The 22,533-nt window shown below is 62.6% G+C and overlaps 2 protein-coding genes across 5 annotated transcripts; one reads left to right on the top strand and one right to left on the bottom strand.

Annotated features, from left to right (window-relative positions):
* The first annotated feature begins 3,090 nt into the window (after positions 1-3,090).
* Positions 3,091-9,244, top strand: MAPK15 (mitogen-activated protein kinase 15). Its single transcript, XM_068526177.1, is given in 16 exon segments — positions 3,091-3,166; positions 4,474-4,572; positions 4,826-4,855; positions 4,961-5,051; positions 5,959-6,089; positions 6,193-6,356; positions 6,542-6,681; positions 7,467-7,524; positions 7,809-7,899; positions 7,901-7,947; positions 8,065-8,170; positions 8,296-8,473; positions 8,589-8,722; positions 8,810-8,938; positions 9,069-9,135; positions 9,138-9,244. Coding segments are annotated over 16 exon segments (1,641 nt in total). The 5' UTR covers positions 3,091-3,097.
* A 1,735-nt stretch (positions 9,245-10,979) lies between these two features.
* On the bottom strand, positions 10,980-21,892 carry FAM83H (family with sequence similarity 83 member H). Of its 4 annotated transcripts, none has more exons than XM_068526111.1 (5): positions 21,787-21,892; positions 16,970-17,431; positions 15,863-16,027; positions 15,652-15,776; positions 10,980-15,428 (listed from the first exon to the last, which is right to left on the bottom strand). In XM_068526111.1, the coding sequence occupies exons 2-5, from the start codon at positions 17,414-17,416 to the stop codon at positions 12,662-12,664; spliced, it is 3,504 nt and encodes a 1,167-aa protein (XP_068382212.1). In that variant the 5' UTR covers positions 17,417-17,431; positions 21,787-21,892; the 3' UTR covers positions 10,980-12,661. The 4 variants fall into 4 exon arrangements, with proteins under 4 accessions (XP_068382212.1, XP_068382210.1, XP_068382209.1 ...); XM_068526109.1 differs by lacking the exon at positions 21,787-21,892 and adding an exon at positions 21,459-21,610; XM_068526108.1 differs by lacking the exon at positions 21,787-21,892 and adding an exon at positions 21,459-21,610 and having other exon boundaries at positions 16,970-20,723.
* Between the last annotated feature and the right edge of the window lie 641 nt (positions 21,893-22,533).

The raw sequence follows: 22,533 nt of genomic DNA on the forward strand, positions 1-22,533 counted from the left end.
AGGGGTGTCGGCTCCAGCACGTCTTCCTCCCCCGCTTCAGCCTGAGCTGGGGGTGTCCAGGTCACCCAGGTGGCTGGAAAGGGGGTCAGTTGCCCAAGCATGGGAATTCTCTTCACCAGGATGTGGAGACCCTTCAAGCACCAGGAGCACAAAGTTATTGTTGGGGTGGATAGTGCAAGGAAAGTATCATCCTTTACCGATTTCCTGTGAATGAAACTGTACATACATCCCCTTCCAATCCGCTTTCTCATTGGCTCCTTCCAAACCAAGGGCTTAAAAGCTGTGATTGACATTTTTCTCATCATAAGTCCTCTCAGGACATTGTATAGCCTGTGTATAAACTAAACTCCAGACTTGATTCAGATTTCACCAGTTTTCCCACTGCTGTCCTTTTTCAGTTCCAGAATCCAATCCACGGTGCCTTTAGTTATCGTATCTCCTTAGTGTTCTCTGGTCTGTGACAATTTCTGTCTTCCTTTGTTTTTCATGACCTTATTTATGTAGTCTCCTCTTGATGTACTCGTAGGTTGTTTCCAGTTTTTCACTATTGCAAGCAATACTGCCATGAACTTTCTTGCATATTTTGGACAATGTGCTAGTATTTCTATGTGACTAAAAGCTTTCAGGTCCTTCTAGCTCTGATTTTTTTCGTATTCCTGTTTACAGATGAGGATGCTGCAGAGTTGCAAAGTTATGTCACTTGTCCATTGTCACACAGTGACACCGTTCCAGAATTGGGATTAGAGGCTCCACTTCTTGACTACTAGTTGTTGACTCAGTGCTCTATTACATATCACTGGGAAATTATTCTTGTAAAAAATTATATCCTCTAGAAAGATCATTCAGCATGCTATATAAAATCATATGACGAAGCATCTTCTTCCCTATATCTATCAAAAATATTTCTTGGGACCTAAGAATAGGGCACTCTATGAATGCTATAGGAGATGCTGAAAGATACAGAAAGTAGTTTTTTCCTTCAAAGAACTTGCGAATTTAGTTCTGCACATAATATTCATTAACTTAACAAATGCTTATTGGGCTTCCCTGGTGGCACAGCGGTCAAGAATCCACCTGCCAATGCAGGGGACACGGGTTCGAACCCTGGTCTGGGAAGATCCCATATGCCACGGAGCAACTAAGCCCGTGCGCCACAACTACTGAGCCTGCGCTACTTCGGGGTGGAATGCCTGGGTCACAGTAAATTTCTGTTAAACATTTTAAGAAACTACCAAATGGTTTCCCAAAGTGGCTGTAGCATTTTATATGCCCATCGACAGAGTATGAGTGTTCCAGTCTCTACACACCCTCACCAACATTTGGTGGGGCCAGTCTTCTTAAGGGCAGCCATTCCATTAGGATGTAGTGTATCTCAAGTCCTAATTTGCATTCTCTTTCCATTTCAGACATTATGTCCTCACGTGGCCACTCGACAGCACACGTGTCCCTGGCCTTCATCCCACCGCCCAGATGCCTCCTCGGCCTATAGCGTCATCTCACAAACTGTGACAGGTCTACAGTGAAGTAACTCAGAAATAACAAGGAAGAGTTGAGAAACATAGCTAGCTATAGGACAGAGTAATTTTATGACTGTTGAACCTAATAAAAATGTTGGACTTTTATGTATATCTATGGTTAAAATTTTTTCTAGTAATTCATTTTTATTGTATTTTACAAAATTATGGGTCCACAACAGATTGAAAGATTTTAAAACTTCTGGTCCCCAGACAGTTTGGGAGCTCATCCTGAGTGCTGGAGGGCCCAGGGCTCGGCCCAGCGGTCTTGCCTCGCCACTGCTTTAAATCATCAGCACCTCCTGCATCCACACCCCCAGTGCATGTCACTTCATCCCTCAACTCCACAGTCAGGTCTTTCTATGATTTTCACTTGGATGTCCTATCAGCCTCTTAAAGTGTCCCAATTCCTCGTCTCTCTAAACCTGGTCTATCAGCTGCCTTCCCATCTCAGCCCTGTTCTTGCAGACAACTCCCCCCACCATGAACTTGGCTGTCATCTGCGATTCCTCTTTCTCTCACACCCACAGCCCCCCACCACAGCAAATCCAGGGGCTCCACTGCAGCCAGAACCACTCTTTCTCACCTCCACCGTGTCCTCCTCTCCCCTTTTTCCTCCCCGCCCCGGCGTGATCAGACCCTGCCACAGCCCGGGTCTCATTCACAATCACGGCCCTCCCCTCCAGCTTTGCCCACCGCCCTCTGCTGATACCTTGGTCTCCATCCCAGGGCTCCAGCCACACGGGGCCTCCTTGTGGTTCCAACGCGCCAGGCACACTCCCACTCAGGGCCTTTGCCTAGCTGTCCCCTCGATGCTCTTCTTCCAGCGTCCAAGGGGCTGTGCTCCCACTTCCTTCCCTGGCTACCCCCGCCCGTCAGCCCTCTTACGTGGCTTCCTTTTTCTGCAAGGCTCTGGTCACCGTCTGGCGCTTGACCTCTGCGCACTGCAGCCCCCTCTCAGCCAGTCTCATAGACTCTCACCCCCTCCAGCTTTGCTCTCCCAGCCGCTTGCCGGGACCCCCGCCCTGGAACTGACCCCCAGTTTCCTGGCGGTGCCTCAGCACCTGCCCAGTTCAAGCGCCCGCACCCGCTGGGGATGGCCCGGCCCCTGCCGCCAAATACCCAAGGAGTGGAGGGCTGTCTGCGAATGACACCCTAACCGTCGGCACCCCCTTAGCAGAGACCGGAGAAGCAAGGCGGAGGGAGGAAAGAGCGTCCCGGGCGGTGGGCACTGCACGGATAGGTGGAGAGGTTCTGGAGGCTGCAGCAGGCTCCTTGGGCGCAGGTGGGGCGGGGGGCGGAGGGCGGAGGGCGGAGAGGGGCACCTTCTGGGCTCTGGCCTGCGCCAAGCGGAAGTGCAGTCGCCAAGGCGGCGAGGGTCCGGGGGCGGTGCCGAGGGGGCGGGACTGCGGGGTGGGGCTCCACGGCAGCCCCGGATTGGGCGGGGCTTGGGCTGCAGACCCCGCTCTGCCCCGCCCCGGCGCAGGCGCAGGGAGGGCTTCGCCGTCGGTTCCCAAGGCAACCGGTTTCAACAGTTCGAGCCCAGCGCGTGTCTGGAGGCCTCCTGGCGCCCACCAGCCGGCATGTGCGCCGCCGAGATGGACCGTCACGTTGCTCAGCGATACCTGCTCAAGCGGCGGCTCGGGAACGGGGTGAGCTCGGGGAGGCGCCCGGGCGTCCGCCGGACCAGGCCACCTGCAGGGCGTGGGCAGGGCCAGTCGGAGGACTGTGGCCTTCCACTCTGCCAGGGACTCCTGGGCTTGGGTCCTGCCTCCCCCAGGAGCTGGAGGTGTGGCCTGTTCCCAGGGAACTTGTCACCTGGCTCTGGGAGACAGGTGACAGCCAGGACCCCTAAGGCCTCAGTTCGGACCCTGGTGCCCCATCCACCCACCGTCCCCACCCACCACCCCCGGCTCCCGGGCTGCCTCTCCCGTGCCCACAGAATGCTCTAGGGAGACCGGGCATCACGTCATCCAGTCGCTGAGGGGGAAGGGCAGATCCCAGGCTCTGCCCAAGAAGGGGGAAGGGCAGATCCCAGGCTCTGCCCAAGAAGGGCTCTGCCCACTCCATTTACTATCCCAGTAAATGGAGTGGGCAGAGTGGAGGCCAGAACCTTGTGTGAGCCCATGTGCATTTGTGATTGTGATTGTGTGAGCATGTGGGACTGTGTGAGAGTGTATGTGTGAAGGTGTGTCACTGGGTGTGTGCAAGTGTGTGATGAGGGAGGGGAGAAAAGAAAGTTGCAGACAGTGCAAGCAGCCGTGCAAAGGCCCTGAGGCAAGGACTTGCTGGGCTGTTGGGAAACAACAGAGTTGAGGTAACTGGATAGGAGTTCTGGGGGGACAGTCTTATCAGGTGGGGCTTTGGGGAACTGCAAGGACTTTGGCTCTTACTGTGAGTGACACGGGGAGGGTAGCAGCCATTGGTACCACTTTACAAGGCTCACCCTGCCCACTCTGTTGAGGATGAACAGTGGGAGTGGGTGAGAGAGAGTAGTTAACAGGTCAGTGTAGTGATACAGGCTGGAGGTGCGAGGGGCTCAGACCAGGGCGGGGGCAGCAGAGATGGTAGAAAGTCTTCGGATTCTGATGAATCCTGAAGGTGGAACCAACAGGATTTGCTGACAGGCTGGATGGGGTATACGAGAGAGGGCTCAGGGTGACTGAAAGGATGAAAGGCTGTCGGAGAAGGGACAGCCTTCAGATCCTGCCCAGGAGCTCCCTCCCATCTGTGACCTCATATCCTCCTGGGGCCTCCCCAGATGCTCTCTGGCCTCCAACCCCCCTTTGTTCCTATCAGCCTCCTCTGGAGGCCTGCAGCTTCGGGGGCCTCGCCCCTCACCACACAGCATCCCTTCCCCGGAACCAGAGCAGGAAGGAGGAGGCTCATGCCTGCAGGGGGCGGTCTGGCGGGCAGGGGATGGCCCTGTGCCCAGCAGGCTGACCGCCCTCCTCCCCAGGCCTACGGCATCGTGTGGAAGGCGGTGGGTCAGAGGAGTGGCGAGGTTGTGGCCATCAAGAAAATCTTTGATGCCTTCAAGGATAAGATGGATGCCCAAGTAAGTGAGTAGGAAAGCGGTGTGGGAAAGGATGAGGCAGGGTTGTGGGGTGGCCCCCCTGCTGCCTTGTGTCTGGAAGGCACAACTTGAAGCCCAATCACAGCAGGTTTCTGGCATTTCTCAGAGCACCGCCCCCTGCGACCTCATGGTCCAGCGGGTGTGCAGGTGGCGAGCATCAGTCCCTTCACATCCTCTCCAGACACGGGCTTCCTTCTTGCTCTGCACCCACACTCACGTTTCTGTCTCCTTCCAGAGGACGTTCCGGGAAACCATGCTGCTCCAGGTGAGTGGCCAAGGCCGTCTGCCTGCTTCTCCAGGTGTAGTCTCTCCAAATAAGGGGAAGTCTGGCCCCTTGACCCCCAGGGCACAGCCCCCGCTCTCTCCCCAGGAATTTGGGGACCATCCCAACATCGTCCACCTCCTGGATGTGATCCGGGCAGAGAATGACAGGGACATTTACCTGCTGTTTGAGTCTACGGGTGAGTGAGGCCTCCCTCAGACCCCAGCCCCACCTTTGTCCTGGCCCAGGATCCTCCCACCCACATCCCAGTGGCCTGGCTCCCTCTGTATGTTCCTTTGCTGCTTGGGTCCCTGCAGTAGCCAGTGCACTCAGCTTGGGCAATGTCCCTGTGGAGCTGGAGAGTGACAGCCCCCAAGGCCTGGTGGCAAATATCTTGAACCCTGTCTATGAGGCTTCTGCTTTGTCCACTGTTTGCAGCTACATTTTCTTTTCTTTTTTTAATTTAAAAAATTTTTATTCATTTATTTAACTTCTGGCCGCATCGGGTCTTTGCTGCTGCACGCGGGCTTTCTCTAGTTGCGGCGAGCGGGGGCTACCCTTTGTTGCGGTGCGCGGGCTTCTCATCGCGGTGGCTTCTCTTGTTGCAGAGCACGGGCTCTAGGCGTGCGGGCTTCAGTAGTTGTGGCACACGGGCTCAGTAGTTGTGGCTTGTGGGCTCTAGAGCGCAGGCTCCGTAGTTGTGGCGCACGGGCTTAGTTGCTCCGCGGCATGAGGGATCTTCCCGGACCAGGGCTCGAACCCGTGTCCCCTGCATTGGCAGGCGGATTCTTAACCACTGCACCACCAGGGAAGCCCTGCATTTTCTTTTTTCTACTCATTTGATAAAGCAAAGGCAACATGAAATAAAGTATAAAAATAATTCCACAAACTTTTATTGCTGTGCCAACAAAGACAGTGGGCAAGCTTGAGAAGCCATCAGGGGCTCCTGGGCAGTGCACACATCCAGGACACGGCTCTGAGGTTGGCCAGTGGGACCTGGGGTCTGTGGGCATTGGGCAGGCTGAGGCACCCCCATGAGGGCTCAAAGTGGGCCAGACTGGCCCGCTCTCCCCAGGCCCACCAGACTGACCTGCACACACCCCCAGACACCGACCTGAATGCCATCATCTGCAAGGGCACATTGCTAAAGGACACCCACAAGCACTACATCTTCTACCAGCTCCTGCGGGCCACCAAGTTCATTCATTCAGGACGAGTTATCCACCGGGACCAGAAGGTGCCGCCCAAGCCCCGTCCACTGAGCTCCACGGCCCGCACCCCTACTCCAGGGTCCTCAAGCCGCCACCCATGTCAGCCCTCAGCCCACCTCTTTTCCCCAGCCATCCAACGTTCTCCTGGACGCCAGCTGTTTGGTGAAGCTCTGTGACCTTGGCCTCGCCCACTCCCTCAGCGGCCTCCCTGAGGGGCCCGAGGGCCATGCCCTGATGGAGTACGTGGCCACGCGATGGTACCGGGCTCTGGAGGTGTTGCTGTCCTCGAGCTGGTAACGGTGACCTACCCCCACCCCGCCGCCACCTCCCCCTGCAAGTCCCCCTGTGCTCTCCTGCCCCGCCAGGGCCCTTGGGCCTTCTTATGCCCCCAGTGTCCAAGACCCCCCAGAAGTACCTCCTCCCACCCCCACCTCTGCCTCTGGGGCTCCCCCCACAGCTCCACCCCTCCCTGCCCCAGGTACACCCCCGGGGTGGACATGTGGAGTCTGGGCTGCATCCTGGGGGAGATGCTAGCGGGGCGGCCCCTGTTCCCCGGCGCCTCCACGCTCCACCAGGTGGAGCTGATTCTGGAGGCCATCCCACCACCCTCCGAGGAGGGTGAGCATGTGTGCGGGGGTCCGCCGGGCACCAGGGACACTGAGGGTCAGAGCACACAGCTGTGGGAGGGACAGCACCTGCCGGACCAGGACTGAGAATGCAGGACAGCCGGGAGGGGATGGGGGTGGGAACGTGAAGGTGGAGGGACGGGGAGCGTCCGGAAGCCTTGGGAAGAATGGAAAGGGCAGGCCCTGCCGAGGGTGGGCCCAGAGAGGAGCTGCTGGGGGCTTCGGGGAGCAACTGGACAGAGTCCACCAGGGCTACAGGGTCCACGAGGGTCAAAGAGTGCTCATGAAGCGTCCATCCGGGTCAGGACAAGGGCACTAGCTCTGCGGAGGGGTGACAGGGGCGACCCACACTGTGCTGGAAGCCAGACAGGGATGTTGGCAAAGAGGTGGAGGGAGGCGGCTGGGGGGGGGGCGCCGCAGGGGTCCTTCCTTCTCCCTGGGGGAGGGGGACGAAGGACAACGTTGGAGGAGCCCTGTCCTCTCCCCGGGTTTCTGCGCTGATGGAGAAGGCAAGGGGCTCCCCTGTGGAGGTGGGAGCACAGGGTATGGGGGACGCGTGTGCACGTGTGAGCGTGCAGCCTACGGAGGGTGCAGGAGTGTGTAAGGACTGGCGCACGTGTGGGTGTGCTTATGCACGAGTGGCGGCGCACGACCCGGTATTCGGGGTTTGAGCCCTGCCAGAGAGCCGAGGCCCTGCAGAGAGGAGGTCGCTCAACGGGTCAGAAGCGGTGGCCGGCGACCCCCCTGAGCTGCCCCGCCTTCTGCGCCCACTCCCAGACCTCCTGGCTCTCGGCTCTGGCTCCGGCGCCTCGGCTGTGCAGCGCCTGGGGTCCCGGTGAGTGCGGGGACTTCGGAGCCGGCCCCAGCGCCCTCCCCGCAACCTTCAGGCTCCCCAGCCCAGAAACTGTTGGTCAGGCTAAAAACGAGGAGGCCCCAGTGTGGGCGCAGCTCGCCCTGGGCCGGCGGCAGGAGCTGCACCAGGCCTTGGAGAGAGGGGACCTGAAGGGAAGCAGGGGTCTGACGAACCTGCCCGCTGCCTGAGGGTGGTGCTTGCGAGGGAGCACGGAGCAGGAAGGGGGGGGCGGACCCTGGAGCGGCGGATAGGCCGGCTGCCCACAGGCCGGGGCAGACACTGGACGCCCTCCTGCCGCCCGACACCCCCGCAGAAGCCCTGGACCTCCGCAAGCGACTCCTGGTGTTTGCCCCCCGACAAGCGGCTCAGCGCGGCCCAGGCCAGGCAGCACCCCTACGTGCAGAGGTAGGGGAGGCCCGGCGGCCGGGCAGGGGTTGCCGTGGGCCGGAGAGGTCGCAGGGGCTCGCCCGCCGGCAGCCCAGGTCTCACCTCCCCAGCACCCGCCTCGCCGGCCCCCCGCAGTTTCCACTGCCCGGCCCGGGAGTGCGCCCTGGAGGCGGACGTGCGGCCCCCGGTGCACGAAGGGGCCCAGGTCTCGGCCACCGAGTATCGCAGCCGCCTCTATCAGGTGCTCCGGCCCGCGACCCCCATCATCCCCCGTGCACGCACCCTCGAAGCCTCCCCTGCCCCAGCGACCCCCAACCCCCTGACGCCCACCCCGCGCACCTCCGAGCGCCCCCTCGCCTCTTGGAGATGATCCTGGAGCGCAGGGGTAACGGCCGCGTCCCGAGGGAGACGGGCCTGGGCGGCGTCCCCCCGCCCCCGGCGGCCCCGCTCAAACCCAGAGCCGCGGCCAAGCTGCCCTCGGGCTCGCCTGCGCGGAAGCCCGGACGCCGGCCTCGAAGTAACCCCGGTCACGGCCCCGCGCACGGTGTGTGGTCTGGCGGCCGCCCGCGCGGAGCTGCTGGGGTCCCTGCTGTGTGGGACCACCAACCGTCAGCAGCGCGGGACCCCTAACTCCGGAACTTGATCTTCCGACCCCACAGATGTCCCCGGCGGAGCCAAGGACCCTCCCAGGCAGAGCTCGGCCCGCCTGCACCAGCCTCCGCCCCCAGGAGGTCTTGGGAGAGGGAAAGGGCCCCGCTGGGCGACGGCAGGGCTCCCCTCGGCATCCTGCTGGGTAGGTCGTGGGAAGGGGGCACGGGAGGACCCCTCCCGCAGATTCTTCGCGACGGTGCCAGTGATCCTGCGACACGCCCCTTCCCAGGTGAAGCCCAGCGGGAGGGGGGCGGCGCCCTCCTTGACCTCGCAGGCCGCCGCCCAGGTGGCCGTCCAGGCCTTGATCCGGAGTGACCGGAACCCGGGCCGTGGTGGCAACGCGGCCGGCGCGCGACCGGTGAGCCCGCGCCCCTCCCGCCCTCCCCTCCCTTCCCTCCCTTCCCCCTTCCTTCCCCCTCCCCCGTCCGCTTCCCTCGCCTCAGGGCGCTCCCTCCACGCCTCCTACGACGATCCTCGTCTGCTTGCAGGTTCCTACCCGGCCTCCCTGGGAGGCCCGGCCCGGCCGGAGGATGTTCAGCGCCTCGGCCTCGCAGGGGGCCAGGGGGCCGCGCGGGCCGCGCTCGGGGGCTACTCCCAAGCCTACGGGACCGTCTGCCACTCGGCGCTGGGCTGCCTGCCTCTGCTCCCCGGACCCCGCGCCTGAGCCGCCCTACGGGTCTTCAACCGGCCATCCCGGGAGCCCAGCCTCGCGCCCCTCCCCCAGTCCCTGGATTGCCCCTCCTCCAGGCCGCCCCCCCCACCCGCCCGAGACCCCAGTGCTCTCCACCCACCTTTTCCCCAACCCGCCCTCTCCTGGCCACGTTTGAGTCCTGGAGCTTGTCCAGGCCTCTGGGGAAGTAGATGAGGCTCGCACTCCAGCCTCAATCACCTTCTCCGATAAAGTATGGTCTGTGCCAGCCTGCCTACCCAACTCTCCTCCTCGGCTCCCTGCAGCCCACCCCTTTCCGAGGACAGAGCCCTTGAGAAGCCTTGTGGGCACCGTATGCTGTCACCCTGGGCTCCTGTCTGGTCACCTTTGTCCCCAGCAGGCCTGCCTGGAGCTTGAGCACATCAGATCCCAGCTGGGGCTGCTGCAGGCTGTGCCCAGGGTGGTCCTGGCAGGAGAGGGTCTTGTGCAGTGCATCTGTTGCCTGGGTGCAAGCTACCGTGTGACCACATTTGTGGCCTTGAGCCAGAGCGGGAAAAGGGACAAGATGGGGCAGCGGCCCTGACTGGAGTCACTGTCAGCGAGCCCAGCCCGTGCCCCAGCAACACAGTGACTGGCACCCAGTTTGTCTCCAGGCCTTGGTTGGGGGAGGGGGAGAACAGCTGGAAATGTCTTGCGGGGCTCAAGGCTCCCTCCTCTGGTCATCACCAGGCAAAGGGCCTGGTGTGAGCCCAGGCCGGGGAGGGGGGGTGGTGGTGGGGGCAAGGAGGTGGGAGGGGCCCAGCGGGCGCTGAGGTGTCTCCTGGTCCCATGCATGCCTCACACCGCATCTGACCCTGGGTAGCGGTCAGGACACAGGGAGGCCACTTCTCGGCTGCCTGGCAGGAGGATCTCACAGCCTAAGGGTTTCGGCCTGTGCGGTGAAGCCAGGAGCAGGAAGCTCTGCCCTACTGTAAAAGACACGGGCTGCTGAGGAGGAAGGGCGAGGCTTGGGCAAGGAGAGCTGGGCAGAGGGTGGACCCAGACCTGGCAGCTACAAGAGAGATTCAAAGGCAGAGAGAACAGGGCTTGGGGGAAGGCCAAGGATGGGGCCACCACAGTTCTGGCTTGGAGGTGAGCTATTCACGAGATGGGGACTGCCCAAGGGGCAGTTGTTTGCATTTCTAGAGCCTGAGGCATAGCCCCAAGTGATAAACAAGGGGGACAAACGAGACTGTAGGATGAGTGCCACTGCCCAGAAAGGGGCAGGGGGCCCAAGAAGTCCAGCCCTGAGCGCAGAGGCAGTGCTGCTGGGACTGGAGCGCTAGGGAGGCCCAAACAACTGGGCAAGTGGCTGCTTGGCACCCAGGCCAGCGGAAGCCCCAGGTCAACGGGAGCTTCGAGACGAGGCTGGGAAGTGTCTGCTGGGCTAGGCAACCAGGGGCTGTGCCTACACAGAGGGCCAGGCGGCGGCGAGGATGGGCAGTAGGCAGCTAAGTGTGGCAGTGAAGTGAGGCCTGCACAGGAAGGGGCTGAGAGGTGGAAGGGGTCTGTGTTGGTTAGAAGATGCGGGTAGAGGTATGGCAGTATAGAGGGGGAGGGGTCTTTAGTACACTCCACAGGGATGGGTGGTGGTGTCCAGAGGGAATCTGAGAAGTTCATAAGGCTAAAGTTGGCAATATATAACTGGGTGATTGTATACATATAATTATATACATACACACACACACACATATTTGGGAACACGCTGGAATATTTTGTGCATTGTTTTATTATTAACACCAAAATGTGCAGAATCACATTTGAGGAGATGTCTTATTGAGCACGATGTGGAGGATGCAGACGGGAGGCTCTGAAGGCCTCTGGCCTCTCCCTGGGCAGAACCTCCACTTCCTGCGAGGGCCTCCCTCAGCGATAGGCCCGGCCAGGTCTGTTGAGAACAGCTGTGCACCAGGCCAGGTAAAACCAAACTCGTCAACAAGCACGTCAAGGCCCAGAAATGCTCCAGCTTGTCCGGCTCCCCAGTGACCTTTTCCATTCGAACCAAAGTCTCTGCTGTGGTTCCTGGGTGGTGGCTTTGGTAACCGGACTGCGCCAGGGAGCAGGTGTCCCCCTACCCCACCTCCCCTCCCTTTTCCAGCTGCTCAGTCAGAACTGCTGCCTCATTCAGCAGTCTTGTTCCTTAAATCCTTTCCCAGCCAGAGCAATTGGGGTTCCTTATACTTAAAAAAAAAAAAAAAAAAAAAAACTATTTAAAAAGAAATAGCGCAAACACTAATTTAATAGTACTAGCACCTACTGTGGGAGTCTTTCTAAGCATTTGGTGCCCAAATGTGTCATTCCAGATCTACTGTCCGGAGATAAAAAAAAGATACAAGAAAGCTAAGTGGGGAACCTTGGACAGATTTTTGGGGGGTTGGTGACAAAGGTGGAAAGAATGCAGAACAAGGTGGAGTTTGGGTCTGCTGGGCACCTGCAGGGCAAGGACCACTCCCACCTCACGGGGCACAGAGACCCCTCGGAGCGGTGGGCTGGGGCTCAGGTGCCACTGCACCTTGTCCTCTGCCCTCACAGAACAAGAGCTCCGCATCCAGCCCCTTTCTGCGGCACGGCTGGGGATGGCACCTGTGAACACGCGTCTGCCAGGCACCTTTTGTGAGGGTAGCACCCCCCTGACTACTGTGCCGCAAAGCCTGGCACGCTCGCTCCTCGCCGGCGCCCTGTGGGAGCAGCGCCACGGTCCTCGACAGGGCAGCCCCTCAGGGGCCCCCTCCCCACGCTGAAGGGATGGGCCACCAGGAAAGGTGCCGGGAGGGTGGAGAGGGGCAGGGCAGGAAGTGAACCCGGCGACCTAGGATGCAGGTGGGGAGGACAGGTCCTGAGAAGGTGGGAGGCCTTGAGAGAGGATGGGGCTGCCAGGCACAGAGGAGAGGCCGCAGCACAGCCAGAAGGCCATGAGCAGAAGGGACCCCTGAGACACAGACACCCTGAGACACAAGGACCCCAGAGAACGGGGGACTGAGGCACAGAGGAGGGCCCCCTGAAAGATGGGGGACTGAGGCACAGAGGCGGGCCCCCAGAAAGTTGGGGGACTGAGGCACAGAGAGATGGGTCCCTGAGGTGACCCAAAGGGGACCTGAAGCCCAAAGAAATGGTGGAGTCAGATGCAGAAGAAGGGCGGGTGGCGCTGAGGGTCCAGAGACTGAGGTGTGAGAAGAGCGGGAACTGGGGAAGTAGGGCAGGGGGCAGCTAGGGGCTGGAGCCCCTAGGGAGGAGAGGCCAAGGGGCAAGAGGCAGGGAGGACCACCAGGTGAGCCTCAAGTGGAGCCAAGCTCTGGCTGTGCTCAGCCAGGTTCCGAAGGCTTTGGCTGAGGACCAGGTGTTCTGCCTGACCGTGATGCCGGCACCCCGACCCGGGCTGGTGGGCCAGGAGACTCACTTCTTGCTTTTGAACGTACCCAGGAGCTTGGGCATGAACTTGCCCACCTTGCTGTCCCTGGCGTCCTCTGCCGGGCCCTCCCCGGCCCCCGGGCCCCCGGGCTCCTCCTTTTTGCAGAAGACCTCGAAGCGGCTGTAGACGCGCTTCTCTTTGCGCATGCTCTCCATGCGGCGCAGCAGTCGGTCGCGCTCCTCCGCGCTGGCTGGCAGCGCGCGGTTCAGCAGGCCTTGGGTCTCCAGGCTGTCTGAGAGGATGATGGCAGAACATTTGTTCTTCTCGGACATGTCAGGGGCCAGGCCGCCGGCAGCTGGTGGGTGGCCCAGCTCAGGGCTGCTCTGGGTCAGGGTCGGCGCGGGGACTCCGCGATGCTTCTGGCCGTGGGCGCTGATCTGCTCCAGAATGGCTTTCGTATCATCCCGCAGGTTGCTGCTGTACAAGGCATTGGCCGTGGCCGAGGCCACGCGCGCCTGCGGGCCCTGCTCATCTCCTGTGGCAGCCTCGGTGCTGTCAGCCTGGCTTGGCGATGGCCGCCGGGGGCTCTCAGGTTGCCCATTCTCCTGTGGCACCGGGAAGCTGCCCTCATCCTCTGCGCGCCGCTCACCCTTGGGGCTCAGCAGCTGCCGCAGCCGCGCGGAGCCCTTGCGTAGGATCTCCATGGGGCCACCAGGCGCCTCCTCCGTGGGCCCGGTCTTTGGAGACTCCCCGGAGAAGGGGAGGGTGAGGCTGCCCATGCGCTCCGGCACAGGGGGCCCCGGGGGCCCCGGGCTCCCCCTGCGCTCAGGGCAGGCGGAAGCGGGACTTCCCTTCTGCTCGGTGAATCCCGTGGTGGGCCTGTCTCTGCGGCCGGGAAGCCCTGCCGTGGGACTTCCCTTCCCCTCGGGGTAAGCTGAGGTGGGGTTCCCTTTTGGCTCAGAGTGGGGCGTCTGGTGCGCCCCGGGCCGCTCGGGTGGGGGGCTGTCCCGCCCTCGCGGGGAGGCGGAGCGGCCCCGGGCGGAGGGGAAGGGGGAGGGCAGCCGCTCAGCGCCGCCGCTGCTCCCGCCCAGTGTGTCCAGCAGCTGCGTGGCGGTGAGAGCGGCGGCTCCCGGCTGCCGCTCCACCTCCTGGTGCAGCTGCTGCGTGAAGGAGTCGCGCAGGTCTAGCAGGCAGCTTTCGAGGCTGCGGCGCTCGCTGCCACCGCCCCCAGGGGCCGACACCTCCTCCCGCCACGCCTGGGACAGGACAGCCTTGCTGTGGCTGGCGACCGTGACTGCTGCCCCCACGCCGCCGGCGTCTCGAGTCGGGCCCTTGTATTTCTTCTCCAGGAGCTCGGCCACCTTGGTGGAGACAGCAGAGCGCACGGCCTCGCCACCGGACGCCGGCATCTCGCTCGCCACCTGCTCCTTGGGCGGCAGCTGCCCCTTCTCCGTGGTGGCAGCAGCGGCTCCGCCCGTGCCCTCCGCCTGGGACGCGCTGAAGATGAGTGAGGATCGCAGCCGCGAGCTGCGCTGGATCAACGGGTTCGGGCGCAAGCGGAAAGAGTCCTGCTTGGCCAGGCCTGCCTCCAGGCCCTCGGGCTCGGGGCCGTCGCCACCACCGCTGCCGGAGCTCGGGAAGGACGCGGGCGCACGGAAGCTCGAGGTTAGCAGGTCCCCGGCGGCCACCCGGCCCCCAGAAACCAACACGTCGTCTTCATAGGCCTCGGCCTCCATGGGTGCGGGCAGGCCCTCGTCGCCAGCGTCCTCACCGTGACAGCCGCTCAGGTAGGAGGCGAGGCGCCAGTGCCGCAGTCCCGCCCGCCCCTCGGGCCGGCCTCTGCGCTCGGGCTCTGGCTTGGGCACAGTCTCTGGGCCTAGCCTCGTCACCGCTTGGCAAGGGAAGCGCTGGCCCAGGTTGGGGCGTGGGGCCCCGGCCGGTTCCAGAGCGCGGGGCCCGGGCCCGAGGGCAGGGTCCGAGCCATGGCGCACCTCCCGTGAGGCACTGGATGGCACGTAGTCCAGCCGCTGGTGTCCGTCCGGGCCGAGCTCCGGAAAGCGTTGCCCGGCGCCCGGCGCGAAGTCGTCATGGTCCGCGAAGCCAGGGCGGCCGGCGCGCAGCTTCTCGAACAGGCCCTGTGGGCGCGCCGGTGCAAGCTGCGGATCCCACTGGTAGCGCTGCTGGTAGAGCTGGTCGCGGTGGAAGTGGCTGGTCTGCAAGCGGAAGTCATCGCCGTGGCTGAGGAACGTCTGCCGCGACACCTGTCGCGCAGCGGCGAAATTCTCCACGGCTCCCGCGCCGTCGGCGGCCGCGTAGCTGTGCCTTTTGAAGGCGTCCATCTCTGGGTACCGCGCCTGAAAGAAGCCCCGCGGGCCCAAGAGCTCCCCGCCTGGTCCGGCCTCGGCGTCCAGATGCCGCGACAGTGGCCACAGCCCCGCGTGCGGCTCCAGGGCGCCCCCTGGCATCCGCGGTGACTCCTCTCGACGGAGGGCCGACAGGAAGTGGCGGTCGGGGTCGAGGAATGAGGGGAAGCCCAGGCCTTCTTCCCGAGGCGGTGGGAACAGGAGGTGGGCTCGTTTGGGTAAGGAGAAAGGGGTCGACGCCCCGGTCACGTGGCCACCCATGAGGGGCCCAGCCCCCGCGTATGGAGCCAGGGCGTAGGCGTCCATGCGGGCTAGGGCCCCGGCGGAGGGTACCAGCGGCTCGGACTGTGCGAAGAGGATGCGGAATTCCTCATCGAAGCTGGAGACCAGCTCGCCCTGGAACACGTGTGCCAGGCTCCGGTGGATCTTCTCGAAGGACCACATAAAGCTGGGAGTAGGGTGGGGCCAGTCAGAGGGAGGGGGCGTGACCAGTCAGGGGAAAGGGCGGGGCCAGGGTTAGGGGGAAGGGGCGGGGCCGAGTAATGACCCAGGCCCGGCAGGACCGGGTGGAGCTGTGTCAGGGGCTCCAGGAGGAGGACTTCTGGAGAGGAGGCCCTTTAATGGGGAGGTGCTGGGGCTGGGGGGGGGGGGGGCAACGGGGCTGGGCGCACCTGTAGCTCCCACTCATCACCACGGCACAATCCACTAGGAGGAACTTCTCCTTCACGTGGCCCTTGAAGGACTTCCCAGTACGGCAGTAGTAGGTGGGGCCCGCCACAGTGCGCACGCGTAGGAACTGGGGCAGGAGAGGCGTTACGTCTCTGAAGAGGGATTTTACCCCTTCCCTCCCAGCCATCCCCTCCCCGCCCCCCGGTCACTCACGTCCACGTGGTGCAGGTTGATGTGGCACTTGTCGGCCATGTCCAGGAAGTGCTGTGCGTTCATCTCATCTAGGAGGATGTAGACCGGGACGCGGCGCGCAGCGGCCTCCAGCACTTCACTGAGAAGGTCCACGTCGGTGAACATGTCCATCACCACGGCCACCACCTGCGGGGGGTTGAATCAGGGACGGAGGACAGACCCCTCCGCGGTCCCCACCATTCTCTAGCCATGCCTCCACGCCCCCGCCCCCAGGGCAGGTTGTCTCTGGATGTCAACAATGGCCACTAGCCCATCCCAGGGGAGAGTGGGGCCCTGTCATGGACTGGGGGTCAGAAGGAAGGGGGCTGTCAGAGGGGATATGGGGCTGCTGGTCTGCTAGGTGGCCCATGATGGAGCCTGAGGCAGGCACAGGGCCTGCAGCTTATTAGGGGCGGGCTGTCCTTCAGCTAGGGGTGCGTGTTCAGCCCAGGGCAGAGAGCCCTGATGGCGCAGGGGGCAAGGCAGATGAGGCCCCCAAAACCCCCCTGCCTTACAGACGGCTGAGCTCCCAGGATCCCAGGGCAGGTATCGGGGCTGAGCCCCAGGCTCCATTTCTGCCCCTGGGAGAGGGTTCCCACGGGGGGGGCGGGGGGCAGTGGGCAGAGGCAGGGGTCTTTAGCGTCTGAACCTGCTGCCTTAGGGTCCGTGGTTTAACAGGCTCCCATTGCTATTTGCCAACTGTTTGGGGTGCTGAGGGCACAGGGGTAAGAAGCCATCAGCTAGGTCAAGGGCAGAACTAGAGAGAATTCTCTGAACAGTAAAGCCAGGCAAGGAGGGACCCCAACCACCCCAGAGCCCCTGAGTTTCTGGGCACTGGCCATGAACCTGGGCAAGCAAACCTGTGCAGTCTGCAGCTTGCAATAATCAAACCCCTGATGACCTGGGAAGTCTGCCAGGGAGCCCTCATTGCAGCGTGAAGCCTGGAGAGGCCTGGCCAGCCAGCCCTGGCCCCACCCTTGCCCCCTAAGCTGGGCATGCTATTTCTCCTTCACCCTCACACTCCTACTCATGCTTCAAGGTCCAGCGCAGGCTGCCCTTCCCCACTGCCCGCGGAGCCTGACAGCACACCTGCTGGGCAGAGCGGATCATCCTTCGAGCCTCATCCTTGATGCAGGGGCTGTCAGGTGGCGGCGGCTGCACCAGTGTGGTAACCTCAGTGCCCTGGAAGCCGAAGGTCAGGGGCCAGCCCAGGTCGAGTTCAGGCACTGCCTGGTCTGAGTTCACAGGCCAGTAGGTGCCCGAGGAGCCATCGAAGTCCATGTTGGGAGGGCTGCCTTCGGGGGGCTCGAGGGCAACGTGCTGCGGGGCCCGCAGGTGGCGGCTCACGTGCTCCAGCTCCTCAGGGCACAGGAAGGCAGGTGCTCCCTCGGACGCTAGGAAGCGGCTATAGGCCTCTGGCCCGCCCTCAGCCAGTGCGTCCACTGCCAGGCGGTAATATTCTTTGTAGTGGGGTGGCAGGTACCCGGGTGCCAGGGGGTTATCCCCCTGCGAGGAGCTCTGGGAGCGACGGGCCATGTCGGGGCCAGGGAGCTGGGGGAAGGGCAGGGAGACGCGTTACAGGGGCAGGGGCTCTGGGCCCCCCCCACACACACGTGGATACGCATCATAGAAGGGGCTGTCAGTGACCTTGCGTGGGCTGTGGAGTTCAGCCCGTGCCTGGAGGTCTTCCAGGGCACCCCCAGAACCTAGCATGCCCCCTATCTGGGGGAACATCAGAAGAACGCCCCGACACAGGCATCCCAGCTGTCTCTCGTCGCTCTGGCTGTACTGGCCAGGCCCCTGCTTTCACCAGGAGCCAGGGAGCATCTGGTGCCCCAGCTTCCTGCCAGGGGCTCTGGCTCCACACAAACCCCACTCAGGTCACTTTATGGCCTCTGTGGACCCCTTCCTCCATTAAAAAGAAAGAAAACAGTAATGATAGTTGGAATAAAGAAAATATAATCCACGCTTTACTGTTAAATTTACTTTTTTCTTCTGATTTTATGACCTGAATGCATTTTCGTGGCCCCTGGCACTGTGAGTGCTGGACAAGCTGGGCCGCTGCCTGTGTGTCTCTGCCCCCAGTGCCGGGGGAACCTGGGCTGCGCCCTGTGCCTCTCTGGCCTGCTACCTCCACTGTAAAATGCAAGTCAGAGAGAAACAAATACTGTATGATATCACTTGTATGTAGAACCTAAAAGAAGTACAACACACTAGTGAATATAATAAAAAAGAAGCAGACTCAGATGTGGGGGAGGGGGAGGTACAAAGTATTGGGTGTAAGATGGGCCCAAGGATGCCTCGTACAACAGGGGGAATAGAGCCAATATTTTGTAGTAACTGTAAGTGGAGTGTAACCTTTAAAAACTGTATTAAAACATTTTTTTTGGGCTTCCCTGGTGGCGCAGTGGTTGAGAATCTGCCTGCTAGTGCAGGGGACGCGGGTTCGAGCCCTGGTCTGGGAGGATCCCACATGCCACGGAGCAGCTGGGTCCGTGAGCCACAACTACTGAGCCTGCGCGTCTGGAGCCTGTGCCCCGCAGCGGGAGGGGCCGCGATAGTGAAAGGCCTGCGCACCGCGATGAAGAGCGGTCCCCGCACCGCGATGAAGAGTGGCCCCCACTTGCCGCAACTGGAGAAAGCCCTCGCATGAACTGAAGACCCAGCACAGCCAAGAATAAAAAAAATAAAAATAAAAATAAAAAATAAAATAAAAACATTTTTTTTTCAATGCAGCTGTCAGGGTTGACCTGATAGCACACCTGGCCCAGGACACAGAGCTTGTCCTGGGACGCAGCATTAAGCCCCATCCACAGACCCTGGCCACTCCTGCACCTGCCCTACAGGGTCACACACTCTGAGCCCCACAATCCACTTGCTGACCTCTCAGCCCTCCGAACCCTGACCCCTGCTCTCTGCCCCTGTCCACCATCCCATCTCAGACACCTCCCTGGGCCACACCCCAGGGACCAGCCCTCCCCGAGGCCTGTAATCCTGGCAGGAGCTTAGAGGCCTGTCCCTGCCAAGCCCGGCCCTGTGTGGCAGCAGCAACCTTTCCAAGTTTCTGGTCACTGCCTGGCTCCCTGCCGCACTCCGGAGGAAGTCAGAGCCCTTTGCTGTGGCCACTGGGCTCGTCCTGGGCTCCAAAGGTGCCTTTCCACCTTCACCGCTCACCTCAACTTCACATCAGCCACGCCCCACTGGCTCCACTCCAGCCCACCTGCCTCCAAAGGGCCTGCATGGGGGCCTGGCCTGGGTAAAAGCGGTCATTGGTCCTGGAAGGCCAGGTGCGCGTCTTTATTTTGCTCCCAGGGCCCATCTCCCCAGGATCCCTGAACTACCTGGATGCTCCTCCCCCTGGCCCGGAAGGAGGGGCCGCGGGAAGCCAATCCTGCCTAGCCTGTGGCTCCCTGAACGTCGGTCCTGGCTGGGGAGGCGGTTCTGCCAGACAACCCAGAGTGCCCCCCGCCCCCCCGCGCCCTGCAGGTGCCGCTGGACGAAGCTGACTGGATGGGGTCCATAGCCCGTTGGAAACTGTTGCCTGATAAAGTTGGGGGGTCAGGATGACCTGGGGAACCTCTCCTGTCTGCCTTCCCTGGGAGGTGACAGGCTACTGAATGTGACATGGAGGTGGGGATGGGGCATACCCGTGTGTCATTTAGTCACACCTGGCGGAGATGCTACTTGGTCTGACTGTCTGAGGAAAAGCTGCTCTGCCATTCTTAGAGGGGGCACCGTCCCCTGACTGTATCTGGTTACACACGACCTCATTGTACCAGGACCAGACTGCGGCTGAGCACACGCGGGTATGAGGTGTGGGCCTGTTTGTACTAGGTTTTCACCCTGTACCTGATGACACTTTTTCGGGGGGGGGGGGTGTCTTACACTGTCTTTTTTTTAAATTTAATTTTTATTGGAGTATAGTTGCTTTACTATGTTGTGTTAGCTTCTACTGCACAGCAAAATGAACCAGCCACACGTATACATATATCCCCTCCATTTAGGACACTACAGTGCGTTAGGCAGCGCTCCCTGTGCTATAGATATGTTCCCATCAGTTTTCTATTTTATACATAGCATCAGTAGTGTATATGTGTCAATCCCAAACTCCCAATTCCTCCCACCCCCCCCCCACACTGCGGGGGACCCCCGTATCTGACAGCAGGGTGTGCGTTTGATCTCCAACTGTATGTGACTGGCGGGGGTGGGGGGGCGCTATCCCGCTGACAGCCTTTGAGGGTGCCGCTTCCCAAGCCGGGGAGACCTGCTAGAAGGGAGGTCATCCCCTCCTACTTCACTGGGGAAGGGAATCAACACGAACTGCCCAGGCTGCATGCAGTGGGGGGACAGGGGATCCCAGGGTGGGCAAGGAACCTTCTCATCCGACAGGACTGGTCAGGAAGGGGCGCCCGTCGTGAGTAAGCCCGCCAGGTGGCCCTGCCCTGGCCTACACAGCTATACCCATGATCCCGAAGACTTTATTCCTTTGCCTGTTTTCCTTTCATGGGTCTGCACACCCCTGAACTGTGGACCGGGCAGTGGCCACTCCCAGCCAGCTGTGGAGAAGCCACCAGCGTGCCTCCCCTCACATTTGCCTACCAAATGCCTGCCCTAAGGGAGGGAGGGGCGCCTATCCCACCCAGGCCGATGACTCAGCAGGAATCCCGCGCTTTGGCAGCTGACCTCTGACCTCTGACACAGCGTCAAAGCCTCCAGGCACGGCCCTCAGGGCTCTAGTGGGCTCCCTTACCAGGGGCCTCCACCGGAAGTCTTTCCCACAGGGCAGGCCTGGGGTTTCATCCGGAGGGAAGGATCTGGGGCGAGCGCACAAGGTGAACGGACCCTGCGCCAGGGAGACAGAGGCATTAGGCTGAGGGGAGGAGGATGGGGGTGAGATCCCGGCAGGGGAGGCTCATGGTCTGGAAGTGGGTGAGCTGCAGTTTTCCGGTGCACACTGCAGGGCCAAAGGGGGTTACTGAACCCCAGGGAGTTAGGCTGACTGGGCCGGGTGTCCCATCCACCCACCCCAGTCCAGGAACTTGGGCGCCAGGGAATCGGGGCCTTCCGCTCTCCCCTGCACCCTACGGTGTGAACCAGACCGAGCCCTGGCCACTCGGGCCACCCACAGGCCATGGCGGCCTAGAAGGGGCGCCCCAGGGAAGGGTCCAGGCCAGGCCCGGCAGACTCTCCAGACTCCAGCTAGGCCGCGAGGGCGGGAGCAAGTCGGGCCAGCCGGGGCTGGCTCGACCCAGGCCCGGCGCCTCTTCCCCGCTCAGCTCCTCCTGGGCCGGCGTCGAGCGAGAGCGCCCGCGTCCACACCGGCACACGCGGCCGCGGCGCCCCCTCGCCCCCAGCTCGGGCAGACCCGCCCGACCCCCGTGCACGCGGCCGCGCTTGCGCTCCCACCGCCCCGCTCCGGGTTGAGAGGACCCGGCCCAGGTGCGGGCCGGCGGGCCGCCCAGGTGAGGCCGCGCGGGGGGGCGCCGGTGGCGCCGACCCCGCCCCACCCTGCCGGCCCGGCCGCGGCCTCCCCCTCCCGCGCGCCCCGCCCGGCTGGAGCCCGGGGAGGGGGCCCTACCTGGCCAGGTGCGCGGGGTCTCGGGACAAGGGCAGCAGGAGCCGACCGCCGCCCAGCGGCCTCGCGGTCCGGTCGGTCCGGCAGCCACTCCCTGCCGCGGTCCGCCCGCCGCGCGGCCTGATTCACGCTCCCGCCCCCGCCCCGCCCGCCGTCCCTGCTGTCTGCCTGCCCGGGCAGCACCTGGGGGCGGAGCGGCCCCACCCGCGGCGCGCCCGCATTCCTCCGCCGGCCGCCCGCCCGCCGCCGCCCCCGGGACCCCCGCCCGCGCCCCGGCTCCCCCGGACCCCCGCCCGCGCCCCGGACCTGGCCGTGCCCCCCGGCGGCGCACCCCGGCACCCCGGCCCGCTACCCCCGGAGACCGCTAAGGCCCCGACTTCCAGGGCCCCGCGCCCCCAGGCGCCCATCTGTTCGCCGAAGGCTTAAGGTCCCTGAGCCCGACCCCTGAACCCTCGCCCCGGAAGTCAGGGTGACTCGGAAGTTCCGGCTCAGTCGCTAGGAAACGGGCCAGCCCCACGCGGGGGGCGGCGCTTCTGGCCTCGCCTACTGGCTGCGGAAGGCAGGTGAAGCAGGTGAGACGGTGGAGGCGGCGCCGAGCCCCGGGCAGGGCAGGGCCTGGGGACCTGTGAGCACAGGGGCCCCGCACCATACCCGGACGTCCCCCACCCCGACGCCCGCGCAGACACGCCCCCATACTCGGATGCCCATAAGTACCTGGGACCCGCCCCGGGCACACAGGGACCCTGACCGCAGATCCCCGACACACGCCGACCTCACACACGTGTAGGAAAAGCACTGCACCCAAGGGACCTTCCTTCCCACACGTGTGGACACCACCCCACACCAGTCCCCTCCCAGACCAATCCCGGCACCGAGCCCCCTCCACATAATTGGACCCCACTGGCACGCCCACGCTCACGCGTTAACAGACACTGACTGCACGGGGTCCTCTGCACACACCTGTGGGCAGGGGACTCTACAGGCACACAGTGACCTGCACACACAAGGGATGCCACACGCACACTGAGCGCCTACATACATAGGACCCCCCCGTTCACATAGAACCCTGCATCCATAC

Source organism: Eschrichtius robustus, chromosome 17 (assembly GCF_028021215.1).
Source record: "Eschrichtius robustus isolate mEscRob2 chromosome 17, mEscRob2.pri, whole genome shotgun sequence".
Classification (NCBI taxonomy): domain Eukaryota; kingdom Metazoa; phylum Chordata; class Mammalia; order Artiodactyla; family Eschrichtiidae; genus Eschrichtius; species Eschrichtius robustus.